Source organism: Manis pentadactyla, chromosome 10, assembly GCF_030020395.1.
Source record: "Manis pentadactyla isolate mManPen7 chromosome 10, mManPen7.hap1, whole genome shotgun sequence".
NCBI lineage: Eukaryota > Metazoa > Chordata > Mammalia > Pholidota > Manidae > Manis > Manis pentadactyla.
The window spans coordinates 99,716,411-99,738,404 of record NC_080028.1 but is presented as its reverse complement, the minus strand read 5'-3'; the positions used below and the strand labels follow the sequence as shown (position 1 = coordinate 99,738,404).

General features: G+C 44.5%; 1 protein-coding gene across 1 annotated transcript in view; it reads left to right on the top strand.

The window, feature by feature from the left end:
* The window catches only part of LOC130679375 (uncharacterized), a 32,957-nt gene extending 12,985 nt beyond the window's left edge, over positions 1–19,972 (top strand). Inside the window, 2 exon segments of the mRNA XM_057487991.1 lie at positions 15,618–17,861; positions 17,946–19,972. Of these exon segments, the coding sequence (XP_057343974.1) occupies positions 15,618–17,861; positions 17,946–19,103 (3,402 nt within the window). The 3' untranslated portion in view covers positions 19,104–19,972.
* The last annotated feature ends 2,022 nt before the right edge of the window (positions 19,973–21,994 follow it).

The following is a 21,994-nucleotide window of genomic DNA, read 5'->3' as shown; positions in this document are numbered from 1 at the left end:
TGCAGTATGGGAGAATATATTCATAAATGACATATCACATAAGGGGTTGACATCCAAAATATAGAAAGAGCACACACACCTCAACAAACAAAAAGCAAATAATCCAATTAAAAAATGGGCAGAGGACCTGCCACTCCCCGTAGGGCTCCGTGCTGCTCTGATGGAGACCCCACCCACAGCAGCTTAGGGGACTAACACGGTGGCTGCTCCAGGAGTGCAGGTAACCATGAAAGGCAGCAGAGAAGGGCAAGGCATCCAGCAAGCAGGAAAGGACTTTTTTCTCCCAGCTCACACACCCGCAACCTGCCTACAGCCACCGGTATCACCGTGAAAAGGCAAATCATTAAGTCCAGTCCAAGACAGTTACACTTGGGAAAAGATCTGCAGAGGCTGACCTAACCAGTCTCCCTGATAAAGAATTCAAAATAAGAATAATAAACATACTGACAGACTGCAGAGAAATATGCAAGAGGTAAGGGATGAAGTCTGGAGAGAGATTACAGATGTCCAGAGGTTGATTACAGAAGTGAAACAAACTCTGGAAGGATTTATAAGCAGAATGGATAAGATGCAAGAGGCCATTGATGGAATAGAAACCAGAGAACAGGAACACATAGTAGCTGATGCAGAGAGAGATAAAATGATCTCCAGAAAGGAAACAATATTAAGAGAAGTGTGTGACCAATCCAAAAGGAAAAATATTCTCATTATAGGGGTACCAGAGGAAGAAGAGAGAGAAAAAGGGATAGAAAGTGTCTTTGAAGTAATAATTGCTGAGAACTTCCCCATATTGGGGGAGGAAATAGTTGCTCAGACTACAGAGGCACACAGAACTCCCACGAGATGGGACCCAAAGAGGACAACACCAAGACACATCATAATTAAAATGGCAAAGATCAAGGACAAGGACAGAGTATTAAAGGATGCCAGAGAGAGAAAAAAGGTTACCTACAAAGGAAAACCCATCAGGCTATCATCAGACTTCTCAACAGAAACCTTACAGGCCAGAAGAGAATGGCATGATATATTTAATGCAATGGAACAGAAGGGCCTTGAACCAAGGATACTGTATCCAGCACAATTATCATTTAAATATGAAGGAGTAATTAAACAATTCCCAGACAAGCAAATGTTGAGGGAATTTGCCTCCCACAAACCACCTCTACAGGGTACCTTACAGGGACTGCTCTAGAAGGGAGCACTCCTAGAAAGAGCACAGAACAAAACACCCAACATATGAAGAATGGAGGAGGAGGAAAAAGAGGGGAAAGAAATAATCATCACACTGTGTTTATAACAGCTCAATAAGCGAGTTAAGTCAGACAGTAAGGTAGTAAAAAAGCTAACCTTGAACCTTTGGTAACCACGAATCTAAAGCCTACAATGGCAATAAGTACATATCTTTCAATAGTCACCCTAAATGTAAATGGACTGAATGCACCAATCAAAAGACACAGAGTAATGGAATGGATAAAAAAGCAAGACCCATCTATATGCTTCTTACAAGAGACTCACCTCAAACCCAAAAACAGGCACAGATTAAAAGTCAAGGGATGGAGAAAGATATTTCATGCAAACAACAGAGAGAAAAAAGCAGGTGTTGCAATACTAGTATCAGACAAAATAGACTTCAAAATAAAGAAAGTAACAAGAGATAAAGAAGGACATTACATAATGATAAAGGGCTCAGTCCAACAAGAAGATATAACCATTATAAACATATGTGCACCCAATACAGGAGCACCAATATATGTGAAACAAATACTAACAGAATTAAAGGACAAAATAGAATGCAATGCATTCATTTTGGGAGACTTTTAACACACCACTCACTCCAAAGGACAGATCCAGCAGACAGAAAATAAGTAAGGACACAGAGTCACTGAACAACACACTAGAACAGAAGGACCTAATAGACATCTATAGAACTCTACATCCAAAAGCAACAGGATACACATTCTACTCAAGTGCACATGGAACATTTTCCAGAATAGACCACATACTAGGCCACAAAAAGAGCCTCAGAAAATTCCAAAAGATTGAAATAATACCAACCAAGTTTTCAGACCACAAAGGTATAAAACTAGAAATAAATTGTACAAAGAAATCAAAAAGGCTCACAAACACATGGAGGCTTAATAACATGCTCCTAAATAATCAATGGATCAACGAACAAATTAAAATGGAGATCCAGCAATATATGGAAACAAATGACAACAACAACACTAAGCCCCAACTTCTGTGGGACGCAGCAAAAGCAGTCTTAAGAGGAAAGTATATAGCAATCCAAGCATATTTAAAAAAGGAAGAACAATCCCAAATGAATGGTCTAATGTCACAATTATCGAAATTGGAAAAAGAGAAACAAATGAGGCCTAAGGTCAGCAGAAGGAGGGACATAATAAAGATCAGAGAAGAAATAAATAAAATTGAGAAGAATAAAACAATAGCAAAAATCAATGAAACCAAGAGCTGGTTCTTCGAGAAAATAAACAAAATAGATAAGCCTCTAGCCAGACTTATTAAGAAGAAAAGAGAGTCAACACAAATCAACAGTATCAGAAACGAGAAAGGAAAAATCACGACGGACCCCACAGAAATACAAAGAATTATTAGAGAATACTATGAAAACCTATATGCTAACAAGCAGGGAAACCTAGGAGAAATTGAGAAGAATAAAACAATAGAAAAAATCAATGAGAGAGGGAGCCAAGATGGCGGCGTGAGTAGAGCAGTGGAAATCTCCTCCCAAAACCACATATATCTATGAAAATATAATAAAGACAACTCTTCCTAGAATAAAGACCAGAGGACACAGGACAACACCCAGACCACATCCACACCTGCGAGAACCCAGCGCCTCGCAAAGGGGGTAAGATACAAGTCCCGGCCCGGCAGTACCCGAGCACCCCTCCCCCCAGCTCCCGGCGGGAGGAGAGGAGTCATAGCAGGGAGGGAGAGGGACCCCAGGACTGCTGAACAGCCATCCCGAGCCATCCGGACCAGAGCGCAGACACAGTGCATGTGCGGGGCCCTGGATAATAGGGAAACAGGGCAGCAAGACTGGTGAGCGGCTGCCTGAGGCTGGAGCCAGAGAATAACGGAAAACGAGCGGCCATTTTTAATTTTTTTATTTTTTTAATTAATTTATTATTTTTTTGTGGTCGTTGTTTTGTTTTGGCAGGTGTTTTCTGGAAGTCTTAAAGGGGGAGGGTGGGACACTTAGTCCAGAGGTAGGGAATCCAGGGATCTCTGGGCACTCTAACCCCCTGGGCAGCAGGGATCAAGGATGCCCTCACAGAGATAAATAGCCTCCTGGCCGCTACCCCTCCAACGCGACTCCACCACTTTGGAGTAGCTGCCCGAGCCAGGCCACGCCGACAGCAACAGCGGAGATTAACTCCATAGCAGCCGGGCAGGAAGCAGAAACCCTGTCTACGCGCAGCTGTGCAGCACAAGCCACTAGAGGTCGCTGTTCTCCCAGGAGAGGAGGGCCACAAACCAACAAGAAAGGAAGTTCTTCCAGCCGTCACTCGTCCCAGCTCTGCAAACTATTCCTATCACCATGAAAAGGCAAAGCTACAGGCAGACAAAGATCACAGGGACAACACCAGAGAAGGAGACAGACCTAACCAGTCTTCCTGAAAAAGAATTCAAAATAAGAATCATAAACATGCTGACAGAGATGCAGAGAAATATAAAAGAGAAATGGGATGAAGTCCGGAGGTAGATCACAGATGCCAGAAAGGAGATAGCAGAAATGAAACAAACTCTGGAAGGGTTTATAAGCAGAATGGGTAGGATGCAAGAGGCCATTGATGGAATTGAAATCAGAGAACAGGAACGCATAGAAGCTGACATAGAGAGAGACAAAAGGATCTCCAGGAATGAAACAATATTAAGAGAACTGTGTGACCAATCCAAAAGGATCAATATCCGTATTATAGGGGTACCAGAAGAAGAAGTGAGAGAGGAAAAGGGATGGAAAGTATCTTAGAAGAAATAATTGCTGAAAACTTCCCCAAACTGGGGGAGGAAATAATCGAACAGACCACGGAAATACACAGAACCCCCAACAGAAAGGATCCAAGGAGGACAACACCAAGACACATAATAATTAAAATGGCAAAGATCAAGGACAACGAAAGAGTGTTAAAGGCAGCTAGAGAGAAAAAGGTCACCTATAAAGGGAAACCCATCAGGCTAACGTCACATTTCTCAACAGAAACCCTACAGGCCAGAAGAGAATGGCATGATATATTTAATACAATGAAACAGAAGGGCCTTGAACCAAGGATACTGTATCCAGCACGACTATCATTCAAATATGACGGTGGGATTAAACAATTCCCAGACAAACAAAAGCTGAGGGAATTTGCTTCCCACAAACCACCTCTACAGGACGTCTTACAGGGACTGCTCTAGATGGGAGCACTCCTAGAAAGAGCACAGCACAAAACACCCAACATATGAAGAATCGAGGAGGAGGAACAAGAAGGGAGAGAAGAAAAGAATCTCCAGACAGTGTATATAACAGCTCAATAAGCGAGCTAAGTTAGGCAGTAAGATACTAAAGAGGCTAATCTTGAACCTTTGGTAACCACGAATTTAAAGCCTGCAATGGCAATAAGTACATATCTTTCAATAGTCACCCTAAATGTTAATGGGCTGAATGCACCAATCAAAAGACACAGAGTAACAGAATGGATAAAAAAGCAAGACCCATCTATATGCTGCTTATAAGAAACTCACCTCAAACCCAAAGATATGTACAGACTAAAAGTCAAGGGATGGAAAACATATTTCAAGCAAACAACAGTGAGAAGAAAGCAGGGGTTGCAGTACTAATATCAGACAAAATAGACTTCAAAACAAAGAAAGTAACAAGAGATAAAGAAGGACACTACATAATGATAAAGGGCTCAGTCAAACAAGAGGATATAACCATTCTAAATATATATGCACCCAACACAGGAGCACAAGCATATGTGAAACAAATACTAACAGAACTAAAGAGGGATATAGACTGCAATGCATTCATTCTAGGAGACTTCAACACACCACTCACCCCAAAGGACAGATCCACTGGGCAGAAAATAAGTAAGGACACGGAAGCACTGAACAACACAGTAGAGCAGATGGACCTCATAGACATCTATAGAACGCTATATCCAAAAGCAACAGGATATACATTCTTCTCAAGTGCACATGGAACATTCTCCAGAATAGACCACATACTAGGCCACAAAAAGAGCCTCAGAAAATTCCAAAAGATTGAAATCCTACCAACGAACTTTTCAGACCACAAAGGCATAAAACTAGAAATAAACTGTACAAAGAAAGCAAAGAGGCTCACAAACACATGGAGGCTTAACAACACGCTCCTAAAGAATCAATGGATCAATGACCAAATCAAAATGGAGATCCAGCAGTATATGGAAACAAATGACAACAACAACACTAAGACCCAACTTCTGTGGGACACAGCAAAAGCAGTCTTAAGAGGAAAGTATATAGCAATCCAAGCATATTTAGAAAAGGAAGAGCAATCCCAAATGAATGGTCTAATGTCACAATTATCGAAATTGGAAAAAGAAGAACAGATGAGGCCTAAGGTCAGCAGAAGGAGGGACATAATAAAGATCAGAGAAGAAATAAATAAAATTGAGAAGAATAAAACAATAGCAAAAATCAATGAAACCAAGAGCTGGTTCTTCGAGAAAATAAACAAAATAGATAAGCCTCTAGCCAGACTTATTAAGAAGAAAAGAGAGTCAACACAAATCAACAGTATCAGAAATGAGAAAGGAAAAATCACGACGGACCCCACAGAAATACAAAGAATTATTAGAGAATACTATGAAAACCTATATGCTAACAAGCTGGGAAACCTAGGAGAAATGGACAACTTCCTAGAAAAATACAACCTTCCAAGATTGACCCAGAAAGAAACAGAAAATCTAAGCAGACCAATTACCAGCAACGAAATTGAAGCGGTAATCAAAAAACTACCAGAGAACAAAACCCCCAGGCCAGATGGATTTACCTCGGAATTTTATCGGACATACAGGGAAGACATAATACCCATTCTCCTTAAAGTTTTCCAAAAAATAGAGGAGGAGGGGATACTCCCAAACTCATTCTATGAAGCTAACATCACCCTAATACCAAAACCAGGCAAAGACCCCACCAAAAAAGAAAACTACAGACCAATATCCCTGATGAACGTAGATGCAAAAATACTCAACAAAATATTAGCAAACCGAATTCAAAAATACATCAAAAGGATCATACACCATGACCAAGTGGGATTCATCCCAGGGAGGCAAGGACGGCACAACATTCGAAAGTCCATCAACATCATCCACCACATCAACAAAAAGAAAGACAAAAACCACATGATCATCTCCATAGATGCTGAAAAAGCATTTGACAAAGTTCAACATCCATTCATGATAAAATCTCTCAGCAAAATGGGAATAGAGGGCAAGTACCTCAACATAATAAAGGCCATCTATGATAAACCCACAGCCAACATTATATTGAACAGCGAGAAGCTGAAAGCATTTCCTCTGAGGTCGGGAACTAGACAAGGATGCCCACTCTCTCCACTGTTATTTAACATAGTACTGGAGGTCCTAGCCACGGCAATCAGACAAAACAAAGAAATACAAGGAATCCAGATTGGTAAAGAAGAAGTTAAACTGTCACTATTTGCAGATGACATGATACTGTACATAAAAAACCCTAAAGACTCCACCCCAAAACGACTAGAACTGATATCGGAATACAGCAAAGTTGCAGGATACAAAATCAACACACAGAAATCTGTGGCTTTCCTATATACTAACAATGAACCAACAGAAAGAGAAATCAGGAAAACAACTCCATTCACAATTGCATCAAAAAAAATAAAATACCTAGGAATAAACCTAACCAAAGAAGTGAAAGACTTATACTCTGAAAACTACAAGCCACTCTTAAGAGAAATTAAAGAGGTCACTAACAGATGGAAACTCATCCCATGCTCGTGGCTAGGAAGAATTAATATCGTCAAAATGGCCATCCTGCCCAAAGCAATATACAGATTTGATGCAATCCCTATGAAACTACCAGCAACATTCTTCAATGAACTGGAACAAATAATTCAAAAATTCATATGGAAACACCAAAGACCCCGAATAGCCAAAGCAATCCTGAGAAAGAAGAATAAAGTAGGGGGGATCTCACTCCCCAACTTCAAGCTCTACTATAAAGCCATAGTAATCAAGACAATTTGGTACTGGCATAAGAGCAGAGCCACAGCCCAATGGAACAGACTAGAGAATCCAGACATTAACCCAGACATATATGGTCAATTAATATTTGATAAAGGATCCATGGACATACAATGGTGAAATGACAGTCTCTTCAACAGTTGGTGGTGGCAAAACTGGACAGCTACATGTAGGAGAATGAAACTGGACCATTGTCTAACCCCATATACAAAAGTAAACTCAAAATGGATCAAAGACCTGAATGTAAGTCATGAAACCATTAAACTCTTGGAAGAAAACATAGGCAAAAACCTCTTAGACATAAACATGAGTGACCTCTTCTTGAACATATCTCCCCGGGCAAGGAAAACAACAGCAAAAATGAGTAAGTGGGACTATATTAAGCTGAAAAGCTTCTGTACAGCAAAAGACACCATCAATAGAACAAAAAAGAACCCTACAGTATGGGAGAATATATTTGAAAATGACACATCCGATAAAGGCTTGACGTCCAGAATATATAAAGAGCTCACACGCCTCAACAAACAAAAAACAAATAACCCAGTTAAACAATGGGCAGAGGAACTGAACAGACAGTTCTCCAAGAAAGAAATACAGATGGCCAACAGACACATGAAAAGATGCTCCACATCGCTAATTATCAGAGAAATGCAAATTAAAACTACAATGAGGTATCACCTCACACCAGTAAGGATGGCTGCCATCCAAAAGACAAACAACAAGAAATGTTGGCGAGGCTGTGGAGAAAGGGGAACCCTCCTATACTGCCGGTGGGAATGTAAGTTAGTTCAACCATTGTGGAAAACAGTATGGAGGTACATCAAAATGCTCAAAACAGACTTACCATTTGACCCAGGAATTGCACTCCTAGGAATTTACCCTAAGAATGCAGCAATCAAGTATGAGAAAGATCAGTGCACCCCTATGTTTATCGCAGCACTATTTACAACAGCCAAGAATTGGAAGCAACCTAAATGTCCATCGATATATGAATGAATAAAGAAGATTTGGTACATATACACAATGCAATACTACTCAGCCATAAGAAAAGGGCAAATCCAACCATTTGCTGCAACATGGATGGAGCTGGAGGGTATTATGCTCAGTGAACAAGCCAAGCGGAGAAAGAGAAATACCAAATGATTTCACTTATCTGTGGAATATAAGAACAAAGGAAAAACTGAAGGAACAAAACAGCAGCAGAATCACAGAACTCAAGAATGGACTAACAGGTACCAAAGGGAAAGGGACTGGGGAGGATGGGTGGGTAGGGAGGGATAAGGGGGGGAGAAGTAGGGGGTATTAAGATTAACATGCATGGGGGGGCAGGAGAAAAGGGAGGGCTGTACAACACAGAGAAGGCAAGTAGTGATTCTACAACATTTTGCTATGCTGATGGACAGTGACGGTAAAGGGGTTTATAGGGGAGACCTGGTATAGGGGAGAGCCTAGTAAACATAATATTCGTCATGTAAGTGTAGATTAGTGATACCAAAAACAAAACAAAACAAACACAAAAAAAAACAAAAAAAAAATGGCAGTTCCTGTGTGGTAACCTCCAATGAGTTCTACACAAGGGTATAAAGGGCATATAAAAGTGTAGGCAAAGGTCTGTTTGTGTTTATACAGAGGATCAAAGCCTAATTGGGCTACCCCAAAAATGAACTAAGATACGATATGAAAGAGAACTTCCAACATCAGCACTCTCTGGAAGACTCATGCCAGAAGATGATCATCAAAAAACCCCAACAAAGATCCACACACTGCTACAGCTGTAGATGCACTCATCCCACCAGCTCCTGGACTTGCCATGGGAATGAAGGAGATATCTAAGCTGGCCTGTGCATACAGTAAAACAACAAATTTGACTGGATCTATACTGTTGGAACTCAACCAAGAATTAGGAGAAGTGCAAATTGTAGCGCTCCGAAATCTTACAACTACAGACTATTTACTGTTAAAAGAACATAAGGGATGTGAACATTCCCCAGGAATGGGTTGTTTTAATTTGTCTGATTTCTCTCAGACTGTTCAAGTTCAGTTGGACAATATCCACCATATCATAGATAAGTTTTCACAAATGCCTAAGGTGCCTAACTGGTTTTCTTGGTTTCACTGGAGATGGCTGGTAATTACAGATATGCTTTGGTTATGTAACTATACTCCTATTATGTTAATGTGTGTGCGCAATTTAAGTAGTAGCTTAAAACCTATACATGCTGAAGTTACTCTACAAGAAGATATGTCAAAGAAATAATCAATCTTTCCATGTTTTCTTCCGCCTGCTACTTCTATAGCTTTTCTTCTTCCTTCCTAATTACAACCCTTAAATTGAATTCGTGCCTCATATCAAATTTACCGAGTATCATAATTCTTCCAAGTGGTAAAGATACCCCAAGACAAATGCTGGACATAGAAGCTACAGGGCATAAATAGGCAAAGAAATTAAAAGCTAACCATTTCAAACAATAAGGCTTCTCTCTCACTTACCAACTTTACATTTCCCTGTATGGCCCCGGAAAATGACTGGTTATCCAGAGACGGGTAAGATTCCTCAAAGGGAGGAACAAACTAAGACAGGCACAGTCGCAGGGGGGTCATCAGGTGAGAAATTGGGGATCAACAGAGGTGAGGCTTAGAACCTCACCCGCCCGTTCTGAGAGAAATCTTCTGCATACGTGGATGTTTTATTGCCCTTGTCTAGCTTGGATTAACACATAGTCTACAGGCACACACTTGATCATCTACATTTGCTCTCTTACAACACTAAACTATGTTTTCTACCTTTATCTTGTATCTACCTACCACTTCAGCATTTTATTAAAAATAATAATAATAAAGAGAGAAATGTGGTATCCACATATAAATCAAGTATAAAAACCAAATGAGTATTCATATTTGAACTGACTGTTTATAGTTCATTATGCATGAGCCAAAACCGAAAGTTTCTGTGATGACTGTTCACTATGTAACTTATTCACTATGTAAGAATTTGTTCTCCATGTAAGAATTTGTTCGTTATGCTTCAGAAGATTGGAGACTGACGAAAATTAGGCTTGGGGTGGATTAATCATTGTGCATTGAGCATTGACTCCCCTATACAAAATTTTATTGTCGTTAACAACCATTTGATCAATGAATATGAGAGATGCCCTCACACACAAAAAAAAAGGACAGACTTCCAATGGTAAAATAAATAAGTAACCGGGATGTAATGTATAGCATAAGGAATATAGTCAAGATATTGTAACAGCTTGGTAGGGTGATAGCTGGAACCTAGAATTATGTATATAAATGTTCTACCACTGTGTTGTACACTTGAAACTAATGTAATGTAATAGTGTGCGTCAACTACCCTTCAATAAAAAATAATTATCTAAAAAATAAAATAAAATAAAATAAAATAAAGAAATGAGTACTGACACATGTACAACATTGATGAAACTTGAAAACATATTAAGTGAAAGAAGCAAGAAGCAAAAGGACAAAGGTTATTGATTCCACTTATATAAAATATCCAGAATAGGGAAATTCATAGAAAAAGTGGATGAGAAGTGACCAGGGTATGGGGGGGTGAGAGGACGGGGAGTTGCAGAGTTTTTGATTAAAGTGATGAAAAGGTTTAGAAATAGTGGTGATGGTGACACAGCATTGTGAATGTAATAAATGTTACTGAATTGTACACTTAAAAACAGCTAAAATGGCTAATTTTATTATGTATATTTTACCATGATAAAAACATGTGAATGGACAGGGAAGACAGTGCAGCTCAGAGAAGACAAATAGGGACTCTGTGGCATCTTACTAAGCTGATGGACAGTGACGGCAATGGCATATGGGGGGGGACTCAAAAATAAGGGTGAATGTAATAACTACATTGTTTTCCTTGTGAAACCTTCATAAGAGTGTACATCAATGATACCTTAATAAAAAAATGTGAATGGACAGATAAACGCTTGCCAAAGATAATGAGTTTGAACTATCTGCTGTCCAACCTATACAGTTTCAGGAGTTATTTTAAGGACACGCAGTCCATTTATTTCATTCCTCCAGACGGCCTTAGGTTTTTTCCCTGATCGCAGTGGATATTCAGAAAGCTCTCTTTGGAACTCTAATGAGTTCTGCCCTCCACTTCCAGCCAAGAACAATTACAGGCAACAGGGGGGTTCCTACAAGGCCATTCACTACATGAAGACCTTCAAAGACATTTCTTCCACACTCCAGTCCAGAAAGTCCTTCTGTGCCCGTAATACTGGAATGTTTCTCTTTGTGATCAGTGAAAATCCTGTGTAGATCAGGAAGACCAAAGACAAATGTGCCACTCACCCTTGATGACTCTAGAATCACATAATCTACACAGATGACAGTCACCTCTGCCGCTACTTAGGGGCCACTCACTCACTCTTCATTTACCTGAAGAAGCTTTTTACTTATTTCCATATTTCCAACATAATATGTGAACACATTTATAGAAGCTAGGAAACCCACTGGGACATGGAACAGGGAATAAAAGAAACTCACCTGGGATTTGTTCATTTTCTGTTGTTCTTGGAAGAGCAGAGAGACCTGCAAAGGCACACCTGAAAGAGAAGGAAGGAGGAACAGAATAATGAGAGCTGGCTGTCCTTGTGTCTCCTCAATTTTCTACTAAAACTATACACCAGCTGGGTCATCTTTGATCCTGAGGAAGAAAAGGAAGATAACATGCATTCCTTAGTGCCTGTTTGAACCTGCAATGTTCTTTTCTGCTTTAACTACTATGCTCCCTCTCACGAACACAGAAACATTTAAAATAGAATTAATAAGCAAACAATAGCATCTCATAATATGAAATATGATGCCCTCTTTAAAACTGATGTTCCAGGGGGAGAAAAACAACCAAAGGCTATTTTGTTTATCTGTTTTACTACCAATAATGTTAACCCCTTGATTCCGAGAATCCTCATGAAGTTTTGCAAAAAGGGAATAGGTGCCTTAAACAAAGGTTTTGTTTAAAACTCTCTTTCCTAATTTGATTGCGGTTCCTCAAAAGGATCTTTTAAGAGGAAATTTGTTTCAAGCACGTCTGTGTGGACAGCAGCAAGCCAGGAGTCCGTGACTGACTTCTACCCACCTCTTCCTGATCCTAACAAGTCCTTTCCCTTTTCAGATTCTTTCTTCCCTCCTGTCAAATGAGACAAAGATAACCCTATAGCTTTCTGAACTACTACTCTTAACCTTGTAGGATCCGGAAAGACAGAACATCTCCAGATGAGCGACATGGTGACAGCACATGGTTAGAAAGCCGCCCAGCTTCTGTGAAGAACTGGTGGAGAAGGAAAGGAGGGTCGGGTGGGGGCTGAAGATAAAACTCGGCATCTACCACTGAGGGGGCATTTCTCACCCAGCCTGCCCCTTGCCACCATCCTCGGCCCCAGCTCCCTTCCCTCTTCTGCAGTGACTGACAGCTTCTGAATGAGGTGAAATCCCTCCAGCCTTGGCCCCTCAGGGCCATATCTCCTTCTCTGGGAGTCTCCTGCCTTTCTCCGGAAGCTCTGATGGGTCTCGGTCAGACACGGGAGGAGAAGGGGTCTCCTTCTGGGAGGTTCCTGCGCCCGAACCCGCTTCGTCTCGCCTCAGTGAAGATGCTTTTGTAGAACCTGAAGAATCAAAAGTTAGCTTTCAAAAGTTAGCATAAGCACAGCCATCTTAAAGGCTCAAACACCATTTTCTAACCTAGAAGGAGAAAAATTACTAGAACTTTGAAAAACAAGTTAGTCAGCCAGTGTTAATTGTAGTGACCTTTAGTTAGCCAACCTCAATCAGTTAAGCTTATCTTGCTAGAACCACCCTAAACATTCCGAAAGTGATTTTATCTAACCAGACCCCCAGGATGAGGCGTCAGCCGAAAATTTATGTGTCTAAAAAATAAAAATAAAAAAAAAACTGTATTGTGACTGTAGAAAATACTGCCCCTTTGAAAATGCTATAAAAACTTCTGGCTTTGTGAGTTCGGGGTCCTCGCTGAGACCCACTGCGTCGGGCTAATGCATGGACCCCAGCTAGCTGGCCTCTGAATAAATTCCTCTTGCTTGTTGCATCAAGAGACGCCTTCCGTGAGTGATTTGGGGCGGCGTCCTCCTCTGGGAGAATCCAACATTTGGGGGCTCGTCCGGGATCGTGCGCTCACCCCGCTTCACTCCCGAAGCCATTCTTGGAGGAAGAGGTAAGATTAGTGGCGCCTTGAGTTGTCTGTGTTCTGTGTTCTGCTTTTCAGTGAGACCGGTCGGAGTTCTGAAAAGGGTACCCTCTGTCTGGCAGCCGTCCCGGTCCCGTAAGGGGTCGCGACTGCGGTCGGTAGACGTACTTGGAGCACCGCAGGCTGCAACCCTGGGGGACGCCCCGGGGAGTTTGGAGGGCCAGGGATGCCTGGTGGCCTCCCACCTGTTTTTCCGCAAAAGTGAACCGGATGAGATAGGGTTGGTTTTTGGGCGCCGAGAGTATCAGCCCACTGATTCCTTCCGGTTCTTGGTCAGAAATCTGAGGAAGACAAAAAGCGGCCGCTGTGTGTTTAATCTCTGTGTGTCTCTGTTTTATGTGTCCTTTACGTGTCTAATAATTGTTATACTGGCAATGGGACAGACCGTGACGACCCCCCTTAGCCTGACGTTAGGTCATTGGACAGAAGTGAGAGCAAGGGCGCATGACTTGTCGGTAGAAGTTAAAAAAGGGCTGTGGCAGACTTTCTGTACCTCCGAGTGGCCCACTTTTAACGTTGGATGGCCCCCGGAGGGGACTTTTGACCTCTCCACTCTGCTTGCAGTAAAAGCTGTTGTTTTCCAGAATTCAACTCGGGGACATCCGGATCAGCAGCCCTACATTGTGGTCTGGCAAGAATTGGTGGAAAATCCACCGCCCTGGGTAAAGCCCTGGGTGCGAAAGAAAGCGAACTCTCGAGTCTTATTGGCTCAGGCTCAACCTCGGGGAAAAGGGAAAGAGACCACCAAAATACACCCTGACACTCAAGACTTGCTCATGGTTGATGATCCCCCTCCTTACCCTCCTGCCTCTGCCCCGGCGCCCGAGGACCCAGCGGCCGAGGCCCCAGTGCCTCCGGCCCCGGCACCTCCGATGCCTCTAGCCTCTGGTACCGAGGCATCGGGGCCAGCTCCGGGACCGGCCCAGGGAACTCGGCAGCGCCGAGGGGCCACATTGGACCCATCAGGTATTTTTCCCCTCAGGTCTTATGGGGCCCCCATTCTCGGGGAGGAAGGAGACCCGCCTTTCCAACCTCTGCAATACTGGCCATTCTCCTCTGCCGATTTATATAATTGGAAAGCTAACCACCCTCCTTTTTCAGAGGAACCGCAGAGACTAATGGGACTGATAGAGTCCCTGATGTTCTCTCACCAGCCCACTTGGGATGATTGTCAGCAGCTCTTACAGGTACTCTTCACCACGGAAGAAAGAGAAAGGATCCTCCTGGAAGCGCGAAAGAACGTGCCTGGAGCTGACGGACGACCGTCGCAACTCCCTCATGATATAGAAAGGGGGTTCCCACTGACCAGACCCAACTGGGACTTTAATTCTCCAGAAGGTAGGGAGCGACTAACCATCTATCGCCAGGCTCTGGTGGCAGGTCTCCGCGGGGCTGCAAGGCGCCCCACCAATTTGGCCAAGGTAAGAGAGGTTAGTCAGGGAGCCGCTGAGGCACCCGCAGTGTTCTTAGAACGCCTGATGGAAGCCTTCAGGCGGTATACTCCTTTTGACCCCACTTCTGAGGAACACAGTGCTTCAGTGGCTCTTGCCTTTATTGGGCAATCAGCGCCTGATATTAGAAAGAAGCTTCAGAGACTAGAAGGCTTACAGGATTTGTCGTTGAGAGATTTGGTGAAAGAAGCTGAGAAAGTTTATCATAAGAGAGAGACTGAGGAAGAGAAGGAATTAAGGAAGGAAAAGGAAAAAGAGAGTAAAGAGGAAAAGAGGGATAGGAAGCATGAGAGAAATTTAACAAAAATCTTGGCCGCAGTAGTAGAAGGTAAGGGACGCCCGCCCTCTAGTGGTAGAACTAGTAAGGCAGGGCACCTGGGCAACCGGCCTCCTTTGGATAAAGATCAATGTGCATACTGCAAAGAGAAAGGACATTGGGTGAAAGAATGCCCTAAAAAGCCACTGCAGAAGCCTCCAAAAAAGGTGTTGTCTCTGCTGGAAGACGAAGATTAGGGAGCACGGGGCTCGGAACCCCTCCCCGAGCCCAGGGTAACTCTGAGAGTGGAGGGGCAACCCGTTGAGTTCCTAGTAGACACCGGTGCTCAACATTCTGTATTAACTAAAGACAAGGGCCCTCTCTCTGGCAAAAAGTCTTGGGTGATTGGAGCTACAGACCAGAAACAATATGCATGGACCACCCGAAGGGCAGTAGACTTAGGAGTAGGACGAGTAAGTCACTCGTTCCTCATTATACCGGAATGCCCTACGCCCCTGTTAGGAAGGGACATCTTGACCAAAGTAGGAGCCCAAATATCTTTTCAAGCTGAGAAACCTCTGGTGACTAATCAGGAAAATAAGCCTTTGAACTTGAGTATTCTGACCATAAGATTGGAAGACGAATACTGTCTTTTTATGGAACCAGAGCTCTCCCGAATTAGTCAGGAGTGGCTCGACCGATTCCCAGGAGCCTGGGCGGAGACGGCGGGCATGGGGCTCGCCAAGAACCAGCCCCCTGTAATCATAGAACTAAAAGCTTCAGCCTTGCCAGTGACTGTGAGGCAATATCCAATAAGTAAAGAAGCCAGGGATGGAATTAGGCCACATATCCAGAAGCTTATGGAACAGGGAATATTAGTAAAATGTCAATCCCCATGGAACACCCCCTTGCTGCCTGTAAAAAAGGCAGGAACGGGAGATTACCGACCAGTACAAGATTTAAGAGAAGTTAACAAAAGGACACAGGACATTCACCCCACCGTGCCAAATCCCTATAACCTACTAAGCTCCCTGGCCCCAAAAAACATCTGGTATTCAGTTTTAGATCTAAAGGATGCTTTCTTTTGTCTGCGCTTGCACCAGAACAGCCAACCGCTGTTTGCCTTTGAGTGGAAAGATCCCACCACAGGAACTACTGGGCAATTGACCTGGACTCGTTTGCCACAAGGATTCAAGAACTCGCCCACCCTCTTCGATGAGGCTTTACATCAGGACTTGGCTTTCTACCGAGCTTCAAACCCACAGGTAACTTTGCTGCAATATGTTGATGACTTATTGATAGCCGCTCCCACCCGGGAGACCTGCCAAGAGGCCACTGAAGCCCTTTTGACTGAACTTGCCAAATTAGGGTATAGAGCATCTGCTAAGAAGGCACAGATCTGCCAACAACAAGTGATTTATTTGGGATATTCCCTGAGAAAAGGGAAAAGGTGGCTTACTGAAGCCCGGAAGCAGACTGTGACGCAGATTCCGGTCCCCACTACAGCACGCCAGGTTCGCGAGTTTCTGGGGACAGCAGGGTTTTGTAGATTGTGGATACCCGGATATGCTTCCTTGGCCGCCCCTCTGTACCCCCTTACCAAGGGGACAGCCCCGTTTGTTTGGGGATCTGAGCAACAACAGGCCTTGGATGATATCAAGAAAGCCCTCCTCTCAGCACCCACTCTAGCATTGCCAGACGTAACTAAGCCATTTGTCCTTTTTGTGGACGAACGGAGCGGAGTAGCTCGAGGAGTGTTGACCCAACAATGGGGACCTTAGAAGAGACCTGTCGCCTATCTGTCAAAAAAATTAGACCCCGTGAGTAGTGGGTGGCCTGCCTGCCTGAGAGTAGTAGCAGCTGTGGCCCTCCTAGTTAAAGATTCTGACAAACTAACACTGGGACAAAAACTCACTGTGGTTGCTTCACATGCGTTGGAGAGCATAATCCGGCAACCACCCGAAAGATGGATGTCAAATGCCAGAATGACTCACTACCAGACCTTACTCCTGAATCGTGATCGTGTGGAATTTGCCCCACCCGCCATCCTAAACCCAGCTACTCTGCTCCCCGATTTGGGAAAAGAAGTACTTCATACCTGCCAGGAAATCCTGGCTGAGGAGACGGGGACCAGCCAGGACTTACAAGATCAGCCTTTAGAAGGGCCAGGACTCCTGACTTGGTATACAGACGGGAGCAGTTACATTATGGATGGTAAGAGAATGGTGGGAGCTGCAGTAGTGGATGATAACCGAATCGTGTGGGCCAGTGGACTTCCAACGGGCACTTCTGCACAGCGAGCAGAGCTTGTCGCTCTGACTCAGGCTCTAAAGATGGCAGAAGGTAAGAGACTTAACGTCTATACCGACAGCCGATATGCTTTTGCCACCGCTCACATACACGGGGCTATTTATAGACAGAGAGGGTTATTGACTTCTGCCGGGAGAGATGTTAAAAACAAACAAGAAATTTTAAATTTGTTAGAAGCCATCCATAGACCTAGAGAAGTGGCAATAATACATTGCCCTGGGCATCAAAAAAGTGACTCTCTAATAGCTCAAGGAAACAGAAGGGCTGACCAAGCTGCAAAACAAGCAGCCCAGGGAATGAATATCTTACCCCTCCAAGTGTACCCAGAGGCCACTTGTATTAAGAGCTTCCAGTATACACCCGAAGACCTCGCTTGTATAAACAAATTAGGGTTTAAAAATTCCTCACCCCAGGAGATATACAAGTCTGAAAAAGGGAGAGTTGTCCTGCCTAAGAGAGAGGCAGAAGAATACTTAAGGCAATTGCATCAATTGACACATTTGGGAGCAAAAAACCTAAAGACCTTGGTTCAAGACTCCCCTTATCATGTTATTGGATTAGGAAAACTGGCTGACGAGGTTGTAAGAAATTGTGTTCCCTGCCAATTAGTAAATGTGAGTAAAAATCCAGTAACATCTGGGAAAAGACTTCGAGGGGATCGCCCAGGAGCTTACTGGGAAGTTGACTTCACTGAGATCAAGCCTGCTAAGTATGGATATAAGTACCTTCTAGTTTTCTTAGACACATTTTCAGGATGGACAGAGGTGTTCCCCACCAAAACTGAGACAGCTCAGACGGTGTCTAAAAAGATCCTTGAAGAAATATTTCCCAGGTTTGGAATCCCAAAGGTAATCGGCTCCGACAACGGCCCTGCCTTTGTTGCCCAGGTAAGTCAGGGATTGGCCAAGATTTTGGGGACGAATTGGAAATTGCATTGTGCATACAGGCCCCAGAGCTCAGGACAGGTAGAAAGGATGAATAGAACTCTAAAAGAGACCCTGACTAAATTATCCATAGAGACTGGTTTATATGATTGGTTGGTCCTCCTTCCCTTCGCCTTATTCCGAGTTAGAAACACCCCCAGCCGTTTTAGACTAACACCCTTTGAAATTATGTTTGGAGCCCCGGCTCCACTAAATGCAGCTCACCTCCACATATCCCCTGAATCTGTGACTAATAAGTTTCTGCTTGAAAGGTTACGGGCTCTGGAAGTTGTGCAGAAAGAAGTGTGGGCCTCTATCCGAGAAGCCTATCGGCCAGAGGACATTTCAGTACCTCACTCATTCCAAGTGGGAGACTCTGTCTACGTAAGGCGACATCGAACGGACAATCTTGAGCCTCGGTGGAAAGGACCCTTCATCGTCCTTTTGACCACACCTACAGCTGTGAAAGTAGATGGCATCTCTTCCTGGATACATGCTTCACATCTGAAGAAAGCGCCTCAACCAGACCCGGACTGGCGAGTAATTCGAACTGATAACCCTCTTAAATTTCGCTTGTGTAAAAATGATTGTGTCACTAACAATTCTAATTCTAATGACCCAGTTACTTCCCACCTTCCAGAACCCTAACCCCCATGAACCCAGGTTGCTGACATGGCAGGTTTTCTCTCAGACAGGAGAGGCAGTGTGGTCTGTTTCTAAGACTGCCCCCCTTAAGACCTGGTGGCCATCCCTGCACCCTGATGTTTGCGCCCTAGTTGCTGGATTAGATACCTGGGACATACCTAATATACCTTGGAGACAGGCCCACCTAATTCGACCACCAGACCGCGATTATTCTGCAGCCCAGAGCCAGGTTTCCTATGGAGACAGCGGGTGTAGTTATCCCCGAGCACGCAATAGAATAAAAACCACTACCTTCTATGTCTGTCCCCGTGACGGACGAACCCACCAACAAGCCCGACAGTGTGGGGGCTTAGAATCCTTTTATTGTAGCTCTTGGGGCTGTGAAACTACGGGTAATGTTTATTGGAACCCCGTGTCCAGTTGGGACCTCCTTAAAGTAGTCCTGAACCACACATCCCCCAACTGTGAGCAGACAGGGCTATGCAACCCCTTAAATATCACGTTCAGTGATAAGGGGCGCCAGTATGATGGATGGGTCACTGGACGACAGTGGGGGCTCAGATACTATGAATCTGGATATGATAAAAGCCTCATATTTACTATCAGGCTCAAAGTTGAGACCCTTCCAGCTGCCCCAGTAGGACCCAACGCTGTCTTGCGGGATCAACCGCGTCTCCCAGCCCCAGCCCCAAAACAGGCCCTAGCCCCACCTATGGACTCTGCCACCACTCCCTCCGCCTCCACTCTTGGCCGAGCCACCTCCCTTCCTGGCACCGGACAACGCCTTCTCAACCTCCTTGAAGGGGCTTTTCAGGTCTTAAATACCACCAACCCTAACACTACTGAATCCTGTTGGTTGTGTTTCTCTTCTGGGCCGCCTTATTATGAAGGATTGGGATTATTAGGCAGTTTTAACAGGACAACCCGTCACGAGATCTGTAGCTGGGGAAGCCACAAGAAGCTAACTCTGACTGAAGTAACCGGAAGAGAAAAATGTTTACGTTCAGTCCCTCCCACCCATAAAGCTTTGTGTAATGAAACCATAGCTGTGACCTCCTCAGATGAAAATGAGTATCTAGTCCCTCCTCCCGAAGGGTGGTGGGCTTGTAACACTGGAGTGACCCCATGTGCCTCTACTTCTGCCTTCAACTCCTCCCGCGATTTCTGTATCATGGTTCAGCTGGTGCCCAGGTTGATGTATCATGATGACCTCTCATTCGTAGCTGAATTTGAACCTAGGCATAGATATAGGAGGGAGCCGGTCTCACTGACCTTAGCCGTGTTGTTAGGGATAGGAGTCGCAGCCGGAGTAGGAACAGGGACAGCTGCTATTATCCAAGGGAACCAACATTATGAGGGACTAAGGACAGCTATTGATGAAGACCTAAAAACCATAGAGCAATCCATTACTAAACTTGAAGAATCTCTGACTTCCCTCTCTGAAGTAGCCTTACAGAACAGACGAGGGCTGCATCTGCTGTTTCTAAAAGAAGGAGGATTGTGTGCAGCTTTAAAGGAAGAATGCTGCTTTTATGCAGACCATTCCGGAATAGTAAGAGATTCAATGTCAAAGCTTAGGGAGAGGCTAGACCAGAGAAAGAGAGAACGAGAAGCCGGCCAAGGGCTATTTGAATCTTGGTTCACTAGGTCCCCGTGGTTTACGACCTTGATATCCACTCTGGCTGGGCCCTTACTCATCTTTGTGTTGCTCCTCACTTTGGGACCCTGCATATTAAATCGGCTGATAACTTTTGTTAGAGAAAGAGTGAGTGCCGTTCATGTACTAATGTTGCAGCAACAATATCATTCACTCACCCAACAGGAAGATACAGACATTCCATGATTGGAATGCCCTTAAAGAGAAGTGGGGAAATGTAGAACCTGAAGAATCAAAAGTTAGCATAAGCACAGCCATCTTAAAGGCTCAAACACCATTTTCTAACCTAGAAGGAGAAAAATTACTAGAACTTTGAAAAACAAGTTAGTCAGCCAGTGTTAATTGTAGTGACCTTTAGTTAGCCAACCTCAATCAGTTAAGCTTATCTTGCTAGAACCACCCTAAACATTCCGAAAGTGATTTTATCTAATCAGACCCCCAGGATGAGGCGTCAGCCGAAAATTTATGTGTCTAAAAATAAAAATAAAAATAAAACTGTATTGTGACTGTAGAAAATACTGCCCCTTTGAAAATGCTATGAAAACTTCTGGCTTTGTGAGTTCGGGGTCCTCGCTGAGACCTGCTGCGTTGGGCTAATGCGTGGACCCCAGCTAGCTGGCCTCTGAATAAATTCCTCTTGCTTGTTGCATCAAGAGACGCCTTCCGTGAGTGATTTGGGGCGGCGTCCTCCTCTGGGAGAATCCAACACTTTGTTCCGGGTGGGCCTAGAGGGCAAGTTCGTTTTCGCTGGAACCTTCATCAGGGGCCCCAGACCTGCCTTTCTGCGAACACAGCTACCAGAAACCTTAAGCCGACTCGTACCCGCGCAGCAACAGGCCGAGGACATGGGCCGGCCGCCCCCACCAGGCGCGCCCATCATCTGCCTCCACCGCGGCTCGCCGCGCGGACTGAGGAGCGAGGGAGCCGGGCTTCCGGGGCGCCGGCACCCCCGGCACAGCAGGCGGCTCTGACCCGGCAGCAGAGGCCTTACCTCCGCATCCGCCATCCGGCGGGACTCGCTCCGTCTCTGGCGGCGATGGGCAGCCTCGGCCGTTACGGGGATAGAGACCCCGCAGCAACAGCGGCCTCTCCCCAGACGCAGTTCCCCGGGCCCCCCACTGGGCGTGGACTAGGCTCCCGCGGAGAGAGCAGTCCGAACGCGCCGCGCTCTCCGCCCAGCGCCCCGAGACCGAAGGCCGCCGTGGGCCGCGCGCGCCGCGGGCCTTGTAGGAGGCTC